Source organism: Strix uralensis, chromosome 2, assembly GCF_047716275.1.
Source record: "Strix uralensis isolate ZFMK-TIS-50842 chromosome 2, bStrUra1, whole genome shotgun sequence".
NCBI classification, from domain to species: domain Eukaryota; kingdom Metazoa; phylum Chordata; class Aves; order Strigiformes; family Strigidae; genus Strix; species Strix uralensis.
The window spans coordinates 41,423,684-41,435,481 of NC_133973.1; the positions used below are offsets into that span (position 1 = coordinate 41,423,684).

At 37.8% G+C, this 11,798-nt stretch overlaps 1 protein-coding gene across 17 annotated transcripts in view; it reads left to right on the forward strand.

The window, feature by feature from the left end:
- Positions 1 to 10,278, forward strand: part of CASK (calcium/calmodulin dependent serine protein kinase) — a 225,904-nt gene extending 215,626 nt beyond the window's left edge. For 9 of the 17 annotated variants that reach the window (XM_074858499.1, XM_074858502.1, XM_074858497.1 and 6 more), the window contains 3 exons: positions 377 to 579; positions 2,672 to 2,755; positions 8,867 to 10,278. In XM_074858499.1, the coding sequence (XP_074714600.1) occupies positions 377 to 579; positions 2,672 to 2,755; positions 8,867 to 9,043 (464 nt within the window). In that variant the 3' untranslated portion in view covers positions 9,044 to 10,278. Of the gene's footprint in view, positions 1 to 376; positions 580 to 2,671; positions 2,756 to 5,065; positions 5,093 to 8,866 lie in introns of all 17 variants that reach the window. The other 8 variants (XM_074858493.1, XM_074858495.1, XM_074858498.1 and 5 more) reach the window with 1 other exon arrangement.
- The last annotated feature ends 1,520 nt before the right edge of the window (positions 10,279 to 11,798 follow it).

The following is an 11,798-nucleotide window of genomic DNA, read 5'->3' on the forward strand; positions in this document are numbered from 1 at the left end:
AGCAGGGCTACCTAGAGCCAGTTGCTCAGGACCACGTCCAGGTGGCTTTTGAATATCTCCAAGGATGGAGACTCCACCACCTCTCTGGGCAGCCTGTGCCAGTGCTCAGTCACCCTCACAGTGAAAAAGTGTTTTCTTACGTTCAGACAGAAGCTTCCATGTTTTAGTGTGTGCCCATTACCTTTTGTCCTGTCATTGAGCACCACTGAAAACGGCTCCGTCTTCTTTACACACCTTCACTTTAGATACTTGTACTCGTTGATGAGATCCCCCCTGAGCCTTGTCTTCTCCAGGCTGAACAGTCCCAGCTCTCTCAGCCTTTCCTCATATTAATATTGCTTTTGTACTAGAAATATTTTGTATTTTCTATTTTCAGACACAACCCGACCTCCAAAGAAAGATGAAGAAAATGGGAAAAATTACTACTTTGTATCACATGACCAAATGATGCAGGATATTTCAAACAATGAATATTTGGAATATGGCAGCCATGAGGATGCAATGTATGGGACAAAACTGGAAACAATACGAAAGATCCATGAGCAGGGACTAATTGCAATACTTGATGTAGAACCTCAGGTAATTAATTAGAAGCATATGAAAATCATCACAAATCCTTCAACCTTATTTTAGTGAGATATATTTATTTGTATTGATTGCACACTAGATAAGTAATGTATACAGTAATGTGGAACAGAAGTCCCTGGAACACCAAGGTGTATCAGTCCGTAAAGTAGAATTCTGGTAGTCATCTGGTTCAAAGAACATACAGCAGAAACAAATCCATAGTTTAGCTTGCTATGCAACCACTGTAGCTTGAAAATCCACTTACTGTGTAACTTTTTACTATATTAGCCTCATGTCCAGTGAAACGTATCAAAACAAATAATTGTCATTGCCTGCCAGGAGTAATGTTTTGATATTTTTAAAAATTTCTCTTTGATGCTGTGTTAGAGGGTAATCTTGTTCCTAACTGACTGTTGGCTCATATCACTCTTGAGCATTGTCAGAAACATTTATGGAAAATCGCAGATATTGATCCTGTTTGCACAATGACCAGATTAGTGTTGTTACTTTATAAACTTCTTTTTGTATTGTGGTATTATAGTTTTCAGAATTGGACAGGAAGGAAAATCAAGATCTCAAGAAACACTAATAGTTTTTTCATACAATATATAAAATCTTCAGTGGAAAATTCTGATACGTTTCCTTTGAAACATCCATGTAGTCATTCCTTTCAATTCACAGGGATGTATTTATATGTTTTGTTAACCGGAACAACATTAATATGGACAAACTTGATGTTTATATTATTCTAGCAGATTGAAGGAAATGGGAGGAAAGACAAATTAAAATTGTGAGCAGTGTTATCTACTTAGATTTGCTGCCTTCTTTCTTCTTTGAGAATGGATTCAAGAAGTTCAAATTCTTTAAGAGTTTCATAACAGAAATAAGATACCTGGCTAAATTATTTAGGACAGTTCACATATTATGCTGGTATGCTGCTATTCTGAAAAATAAAATCCCATATTTAACACTTTTCAGGGAGAGGAGCAGTTATAGTTATTTCAAATGGAGCAGCTGCTAAAAGCAAACTCTCTTGATAAACCTTTTCAACTTGCATTATTCAGAAGCATTACAATTCTCAGAAGCCATTTTAGTCTTTGTTAGAACGTATTTACATTTGGTAATAGCTGCCTTTGCTTCACTTCCTCCAGCATGTGTCCAGCAAGCCTCTTTCTTAACCAGCTTCCTCATACATCCATCTCAGCCCATTAAGGCCAGCCTGTTTGTAGACTTATTCCTAGTTATTTTACACCGCTTGCCTGTTTTTCCTTGGGTACCCTTAGTTATGTGAGTTTTCTTGACTTTCACATATGGGGAGTTTAGAGGAGGTTGACATGGATGGATGGATGGATGGATGGATGGATAGATAGATAGATAGATAGAGGTGGATTTCAAACAGCAGAGACAAAAATCTCCTTAGTTTGGGAAGAGGATAGATTGTGGTTTTTTGTTTGGGTTTTTTAAAAAAAAAAGAAAAAAATTCTGGAGAAGACAGGAAGTGGAAGGAGCAAAAAAAGACTGACCATTAGTAGTCCTACTTTCATCTTGTCCATCCATTTGAGTTCAGCTGAGGTATGTTTACTTGCTGTCCTGCACTTCAGTCTACTTTGGATCTGTACCAGAGTTTTGTGTATGGCAGCTCTTTGTGTCACTCAGTAAATTATGACTAAGTCAACTTTTTCATGAAAACTTTTTTCTTTTGTGTAGATTTTGTTCAGGGGACTGGTGCTGCATTTACTGCATTAGTGCTATGCTCACTTTTTAAAAACTTCAAACCTCTCATATCACATTTTCATTTGATTGAGACAATAATAAAAAAGGGTTGGTAGGTAGAAAAAAGATGAAAAATTATATTCTAATCAGTATTTATTCTAAAATAAAGTTGGCTCTTTTTCCTATTTATGGCGTGGCTGAATTTTTTTACCTGGTGTTAATCATTCAGTTTAAATGCAAACAGAATTCTGCACTCTTTGAGACTGTATGGGAAGACCCTCTCTGAAAATACTAAAGCTTTCATTGTATCTTTTGCTTGTGTGACTAAACTTATTTCATGTTGATTGCTGGAGGATTCTTCTAAAGTATCTGATGGTTTTTTTTCACCTAGGCATTGAAGGTCCTGAGAACTGCAGAGTTTGCTCCTTTTGTTGTTTTTATTGCTGCACCTACGATTACCCCAGGCATTAATGAGGTATGAAATGTTGCAATCTAATGTCTTATCAAAGACAGAATTAAGGATGAGATTCAAGTATGCAGATAAGACTCTCTAATTATTTCCTTGTCTGTAAGTGGAGAGGCAGAAAGACCATTGTATGGCAGCATTATTAAGTTGATTGAGATGATTTTATTGTTCATTAATTGATTTTTCTAATTCTAAATATGAACTTCAAGTTGAAGGATCCACATGATGTACTCTAAAAATACATATTCTTTTCTTTCATTCTCTGCCCTAGCTCAAAGATCCATTTCCAAATCCTTGACAAATCATTAGCACAAATTACTCAATTCTGAGTTGCAGTGCTAGCACTAGATTATAGCTGGCCTGAACTGAAGAAATGGGTATGCATGACTGCTGTCATCCCACCTTTGTATTTTAGTATTTCTTCTATACAGCAAATATATATCAGAAATAGGCTTATTAATTTCAAAGACTGTTCTCTGAGAATTGGAAACTTTGACCAAAGAGGTAATTGCTTGTGGAATAATGTTAAGTATTCATGGAGGTCCACATCCTGAATTTCCTGCTTAGCTTTTATTGAGTACCCGTTCTGCAGATTGCTACTGATTTCAAAGATGATATCAAGCAATTCTGGATTTAGCTCACAACAGGGCAAATGGTATTTATATGAACACTTTATCTGCTCAGCCTTTTTTAAACCATGATATTAAGGTATTTAATCAATTGGATTTGACCATGAACCTGTTCTAAATCTCCTAGATGTCTCCTTGATTACGCACAAATAAAGTAAGAAGCCCTGTCTCTACAGCTTCTTTCTATAGAAATGTAATTACAATATCATAAGTATGAAACTATGACATCACTGCAGAGGCTTGCAGGAAAATAAGGAACAAGCAAACATATTTAAATGCAAATACCCTGAATGATTATTAAAATAGCAAGTGGAGAGTGAAAAATATTGACCTGGAGCTGCAATTTTACTAGCAGCTGAGACATTCTACTAGTTTGCTGTTGCTGAAGGGAGCGATTCTCTCTAACTTGCTTCTAGGACATATACTGCCAGTCTGCACTGGCCAAGGCACTTACCAGATCCTTTAGTGAGCTACTTTAGCTCTAAATTGGATTTTTGTCAGTTTTCAAGCAGCTCACAAAGGCTCTGACAAGCACTAATGCCAGAACAAGCAATGAAAGCATATAGCCAGGAAGAGAGATGGGAGGGGGAAGAAGGATCTTTTAACTTTCACAGCAGTAAGTTATGTCATTTCACTGTGTCTTACGGATCCATACCCTAACTGGTAAATGTCAAGAGTGTGCAGACGAAGATCTCTCAGAACATCACAATTTTCAATGTTAGTGAAGTGACAGTTCGTCGAACTGCTGGTGTTGGTATATGCTGTAAATCAGTACAATCTTGAGAAAATACTAAAAATCTGTATTCTACACTGAACTTGCCTTTGTGCAAGCAAATGGCATGGCATCACTAAAAAATAGAATCGTTCTTAGGATGTGTCAGGCAAGCATTGTGCTTACAGCAGCACTCAGGCAGCCAGGTGCCCTGTGGAATTATGTAATTGCCTGGGTTTCTTGCCTCCATACCTGTTTCTCAGCTCCCAAATAGTCTTCCTTGGCCTCATTCATCTGCCAGTGGTACTTAACTTTTAATCTTCCATAGGATATAATACAGAGACATTTGGGACAGTTCATATGAGGGAGAAAATGTTTTCCGTGGTACACTGGGAAGAGGACAGAAATGTGCCTTTTATAGTAGTGATGGGGAAATACTTGTTCATGTCAAAGAAATATTAGTAGAAGGATTATGTTCTCAATATTTGTATTACAAGCTCTTGTGACTAAAGTCTCTGTGCACGCAGGGTTTCAGTCAGGCACATGAACTGCTGAACTGAGGCTACACTTACAAAGCATGCTAATTTATGAATCAATTAAACCTAAGGAAAGGGAGGGTCAGGAAATGGTAATGGCAACAGACCTTACCCAAATACAGGATCCTGTTCTCCATGGTTTACTGGGCTGCGTGAAGGGTGATATGCAAATTGTGTCTGTGTGTCAGCAGTCTGCAAGGCAGCAAACAAGGGTGTGGAGAGTATGTGTTTCATATTTCCCATTCATGCTTCCTTTTCAGAAGGTTCATTTGCATAATGAGTATCCCTTTCTGTTTATCCTCTTACCCTGCTTTGTTTATTTTACTTACACTTTTTGAGAACACTTCTGTAAATGACTGTCCTTTTTTCCCCCCTTACGTTTTCTTAAATTTCATCTTTGCTTTTCTTTTCATTTTCCCGCACTCGTACTAACTGTACATAGCTGCCAAAGTGGTGCAGAAAATTGCCTGTAAGTACCAGCTAGGGGCTGACAAGGTAGTCCTGGTTATTTCTGTAGTTTTAGAATGTAGATATGCTCGTTCCCATTCAACATTGTTTTCACCACTGGAATAAAAATTTAATGTAATAATGATTTCAATTATCTGCTAGTCAAAAGAAACTAGAGAGTAGAATCTCTACTCTTACAGCTGTACATGTGAACTTTGTGGTAAAATCAGTGCAGAGGCCTGATCTTAAAAGTATCTCTCTTGAGACACTTTAGCCTATCATAGACCACACAAAATACCTCAGTACTCAAGGACCACACAGCAAGCTCTAAGAGACAAAATTTCCAACTGAATATAGCAGTGCACTGTGTGCAATTCTGCAAAGCACAAAACCAATTTAAATCCTATAGGAAATCTCCCAGAGTGTACCCACCTGTCTAATCACAAAGAAAACTTAAATCAGGTTATTGCTGTGCTGAAACAGAGAGGAGAGAGCATATCCGGAAACACTGGAGTAGTTCCTCTTTCCTCCAGCTGTTTTCTATATCCCATTGCCCAGACAGCAGCAAAGAGGAGTTGACAGGCTCCACTTTTTTGATCTAATTCTTTATTGAGCCATGTTTAAATCTTTATTGAGCCAAATTCTTCTGAATTTTAGCTATGCTTCCTCCCTTTCTACAGCGAAAGAATAAAAGAAATTTTTCTTAAGAAGTTTGCAGTCTACCAACTGTTTAAATTGAGGAGAATTTCTTTCTGTTGCAGCAAAATCGGCAAAGGCCTGATGGTGTGTTTATACATTGTTCACAGCCTTAGAAGGGAATATTAGTAATTTCTTAGGCTGTGCTTTGACTGTCACAAGTGGCAGCTATTGTCCTATGTACTTTAAGGCCAGAACAAAACAGCCCTCAGAGACTGAAGATATCACTGGTGGCCATTATGCACATGGTAGAGATTTTGTGAATAAAAACCGTGCTTCACTCCTTTCTGTCCCAGCTGTGGTGAAGGAGAGAAGATTAGGAAAGTGAACCAAATTCTAGTGATGGGAAAGAAAAGTCTTCCAGTACTGGACACACTGCAACTAGACCCACATAAAACACCTGCTGTATTAGAGCTGGAGAAAGAAGAAAAAACAGATGTTCTTCTCCCAGTTGTAAACTTACTGAAGCTGCAGCCATTCATTTGTCTGTCTGCAGCTAGCTGAACATTTTGATAAATATCTTCTTTCTTGAGACTATTGAGAACACAACTGCTGGAGAATACTCTTCTTGAAGAATGATCTGGGATGTTCACTATTCAAAATTTAATTATGAAATTTTAGAGAAATTGAGAGGAACTTACTACAGAAAAAATTTTGAGGAAGTGTTAGCTTTGAAGATGAATTTTGGTATTTAAGACTTACAGACACAGAGGAAACACTTAGCCAAGTCTCATGTGGTTTTGAATGTACAAATAGATACTCTATCACAAAGACAGTTGAAATTTGGTTCCAGAATAAAACAAAAAGCAAGAACTGTAATCTCTTTTCTTTTTGCAAAACTTGAGAAAGTTTGAACCTATTTGAAAACTGCTGCAATGGCCTATGCCAAACTTAGTAGTGCCTTTAAAGGTATATGAAAGGAGTAATGTTTTATATTTCTAACAGGCTAGGAAGTTCAGATATTCCAAAATGCAACCCACTTTGATCCCAGTAAAGTTGGATCTAGGAGAAGCCAAGTCAGAAAAATATTAAATTTAGTGAATTTTTGAAACTTAGTTTTGTGGCATCTATGTGTGCAAGGTAAATATTAGAATTGATTCTTCTCTCCCTACCAGTTCTATTTTTTTAAGATTAGATAGATATAAGTTGTTCAGATTTTATATTGTCAGTCACAGTAAGATAGATGCTTTAGTGAGAAAAGTTAATTCTCATATTTGTAGGTAAAGATGACACTGATGGGAAATTCGAATAGCAGTTAAAAAGCTGTGTGTTCTAAGGCTTCGTGGGGGTTTTTCAGGTACCGTTAGCCTTGTGCCATGAGATTAAAACTCTTTTAAAGGTGTGAGATGATTTTGCTAAGACTGGCTTTAAATATAACATTAATCTTAGCTAGATATGTTTAAAGCACTGAAAATATTCTGCTTGGCAAGTATGATTTTTTTTTTCCCTTTGTAGATTAATTTAAGCAGAAAGGTTTAGATCATCTGCTGATAAAAATTGATGTCTTGTTTGGAATCTATGAGAAGTTGGCAGTTTACCTAACTAGGTTTTTGGCTTAAAGACACTAGACCATATGAAATGTTCCACAAAAATATTTAATATTAGTATTGATCCATATTGTCCGATTTGTTAATAGCATAACCTAAATTTGCATGCACTGGTATTTTCTACAGAAGTTCCAGGCATTGCTGGCAATACATAATGGTCCATACAAGGAGTATCCCTTGTACAGAAGCACATGTGAGGAATATTTGTCTGACTTTGAATGAAATTTGTAGTGATTGTCAGGTGAAGGTGACATCCCCCCCTCGTTGAGGCTGCAGCTTCAGGAGAGAAGCAGAACTGTAACTTTGGTACAGAACTTCTCCTCCAGAAGTGACTGGTTTCATAGCTATAGGGAAGGAGAACTATCTCAGTGCAGGTTGTTCCCTTCAGACCTGAGAGCAGCTGTTCCACAGCTACATGTCACTGTAACTACAAATACTTCGGAAGTTTAAACAGAAAAAAGGGGAGGGGGGGAGTCTCTTATTAGCTGGATAAAATTCCATTCCCGGTATAATTTCTTGTCAAAACAGCTATAAGCGCTGTGTCTGTACTTCCTGCAGCCTAAAACTCTGTTAGAATAAAGTGTATCCCCGTTGATTGATGGAGTAGGGTGACCCTGTAGATACTACAGAGCAGCAAGACGTCTATATGGTTCATTTTGCCCCATATCCACCCCAGACCTGTGGGGCAGGAAGGACTTTGTTACTTTCCTGTGGCTATTTCAAGGTTCTTGAAAGCAGCAAATTATTTTTCTTTTTTAAAATTTCTAAAGGAATTTGCAGGAAGAGAATTCAAACTTGTAATTGCTGAAGAGTCCTAGAGAGAAGCCTTTTGCAATCTGGTTCTCTCAGAAGGGCAGACCTCACTGACAAAGCTGTAGTGTTGCTGGCTGCAGAGTCCAGTAGCGCACCCAGAAAGTAGGATGCACTTGTTTCTGTAAGGACACTGACACAAACCCCTATAGAGCACCAGTCTGCTGTCGCTGGCCCTTCTTGAGCACAGGCTGCACGGTTCATCTTCAGGATCTCACACTAAGAGATGCTGGCAATGGCATGCGCTGAAATAGGAACCACAGAGTAATGTAGAGTGAGAACTTCCATGTCAGTAAATGATTATTAAAGGAAGTAGGCCCAGAAGACTGATGCTGAACAGAAAACATTAACAAAATTGGGAACAGCTGATACCTGACAATATACCCTCTCCTGTTTCTCGTGTTCTTCCCTGGACATAGGCCCAATAGCTCAAATTTGTGCATTTTGTGTGTTTTATTCATATATGGTCTCCGTTGCTCATGTCTTTGCTGCTTTTCTAAGCTTCCATCCTCTGCCTTGCTGTTTTTTTACTCATGTTTTGTCTCAAGTAATGTCAATAACCGAGTTCTGTTTATGTCAGCCATTTCTCCCATGTGATTTCCATAGATTTAGGTGGGGGAATCTAAGCCACCTAGGCATCCCTAAGGCCTTTTTGACCAAGCAACAGTAAGAAAGCTGTTGGAGAAGAGTACAAAAGGATCCAACTTGTCTCTCTCCCATTTTCTTTTCTGACTGCCAAACAGGATGAATCCCTTCAGCGCCTGCAGAAGGAGTCTGAAATCTTACAGAGAACATATGCACACTACTTTGACCTAACAATTATCAACAATGAAATCGATGAAACTATCAGGCACCTGGAGGAAGCCATCGAGCTTGTGTGTACAGCCTCACAGTGGGTCCCGGTCTCCTGGGTCTACTAGAACGGTCACGACAGAATTGAAAAAAAAAAAGAATCTGTCATTACTGGGAACCACCTCATACATGGAAAACCTCTTCGTTATTGACCTTGTGTCAACAGGTCTTGGCCCCTAGAGACTACCTAGATGTAGTGTGACCTAAAATATAATTATTGTCATGTCCGAATAGATAGGAGGAGGGGGAAAAAAATTAAACACTAATTTAAAGAGACAGTATCTTTTTTTTAATCATTTCTCCTAAACTTTAATAAAATGTATCTTTAAATATATGTATTATTCAGTCCTTTGGAATGTTATATTTTTGGAAATCATAGCTTTTTATTTCAAGGGCCCCTAAAAACTGCACAAAATAGATGCTGCTTTCTATAATCTATTTTAATAGTAATAATAATATGATTCTGTTACCTTAACTTGGGGGTGGAACACTACATTCTTTTTAGAGTCTGATTTTATGGATTGGAATACTTTCCTTTATTTATTTGAAGTAATTAGTCTAGTGGTTATGAAACAAATTCATAAATTTTAAAGGCCTTTTTTTGCTTTTTTTTTCCCTAGGATAGTATTTTTAAGTACTTTTGTGTAACATCCAGATAATGTGATACTGTCTCTTTGAAGAACTCTGTAAAACTTTTAGAAATTTGAAATTGGGTCTTGACTCTTAATGCATGTGGACAGTCGCAAGCGTTCATGCCGTTGGTGTATCTGTGTTGATAAAACCTGTAATCTACAGCAAAGTACATTCCGTTCATGGGAACACGTACCCAAGGGAATAAAGTAAAATATTATTCTGACTAAGTTGTAAACCTATGCACATCCCTTGCATTTTGGGCAACTTTATAAAAAAAAAAAAAAAACAAACTGATTTTTATTAATAATAATCATGTAGTGAAATGTGTTTGTAATTTTGTCTCAATTTAATTTGTTGTAAGGTGGGAGGGGGCAAATACTGGTTTCACCATTTCAGATCTGTGTTGTCTGAGAGTATTAACGTTTTAATTAAGTTTAAGCAAAGAAATGCTGATTTTTAATATGTATGTAATTGTTTAAAAATGCACACATTTTAAAAGAAAATACTGTGCAATGAAGAAACCAGTTTAGGCATTGCGATAAACTGACTATTCCAAAAGACTCATCTACAACAGCCCTGTAAATTCCTTTAAAAATGGTAATTGACTCTACAGTCTGACCAATTTTTTTTTATTTTAAATATACTTCCTTTTATGTGTTCAACAATTAAATGCTTTTGGGTCCTTCATTTCATCGCAGGGAGTTTCAAGAACAAATCAGTGACTCATACAGTGAGAAAAGGTTTCTTAAAGTCTGTTAAAGAAAGGCCCTTGTAGGGACACAGCCTGTAGTCTGTTCCAGGGGCTCTGCTCTGCCTGTACAAGCACAAGTTCAACAAATTTAGAACTAGAGCAAAGCCAAGTAAGAAAATTTAACCACATGCTGACCTGCTGTTTTGTTTCCCTTCTTTATGCTCTCACTGGTCCAGGTGGTTTGCATTTTTTTCTGAAAATGGTTAACAGAAGCAAGCATTGCCACCTCTTTTTAGGTGTCAGAAATACAGTGTTCCTTAAAATGATTTATCTTCAAAGCTTGGTTGGCTGTGTGCTGTTGTATGGTATGAAGTTTAGTGTTTATATTCAAATGATAGAGTGTTCTTAAAGGATTTATCCTTGAAGTTGAACTATCAGCTGTAATTGATCTGTGGGCTGTTCCAGTTGTTTGGGACCACTGCACGTGTAATCAGAAAAGGTTCTCATGGTTGAACCTTTATCATAGGGGTAGTTACCATAAAGTGCATAGGTTACTCATTTTCTCCTGCCTACTCTACTGCAGGTCAGGTGGTGAAATCTCTATTCTTGTAAAATCCTTAGGTAAAATCTAGGTCCATGTGGACATCCCATCCAGCCAGGTCAGGGGAAGTGTTTATTTTGTGCCACGTTCACAGGACAGCTCGCAGCCTGCAGCACTTTACCCCACCTGCTGAACCCACTCACGGTATGGCTGGCATCACAGCTCTGTGGCTGCATCCCAAAACAAGTACCATAACAGAGTCCCTTGAGCTTGTAGTTTGTGGAGTGCTGGAAACTAACCGACGAGAAACTACCTGCGTGGGCCTTGCATAAGTAAGCCAGTGAGTAAGAGAGAACCTATCAGAGTAGTAGTAGCTGCTCATCTGTTCTGAATTTAGCCCCTATAAAAGGGGATAGGTGCAAACTGTGAACTATTTAGTGATTAAGAGGTAATTTTTCAAGTAGTTGTGCTGTGTCATTTTAGTCCTGGCTGAACCTTAGCAGGTGTTCCTGTAGATCAGCTGTTGCAATGGTAGTATTACACACTAGCTGAGCTCATCGAAGTGACAGGTTCATTCACTCTCAAAACTACCTCTTTTCCCAGTAAAGCACAAAGATGGGAAGGCCTACTGAAAATCAGTCAGTGGAGTGTTTCTGAGTGTTAGAAATACAAACTTCTTCTCTGGTGAGCATTGGTATCTGACGTCAGTGATACATTCTTCATCTCAAATGTTTATGGCATTAAACAGGTAAAGTAATTTTGATAATTTGGGTATAGTCCACCATAAATGTTTTGACTACACACTTTTAACTCTGTTAATGTGAATTTCTTGGAGCTTCTGTGTATCCAGCCTGTAAGGAAAGAAAACTCATAAGGCCCATGAGGGTGCTTCTGCCTTATGTAGATGACAAGAAGTAGTGATTTAATGTAATTAACATGCTTTTCTTCTCTTAAGTGG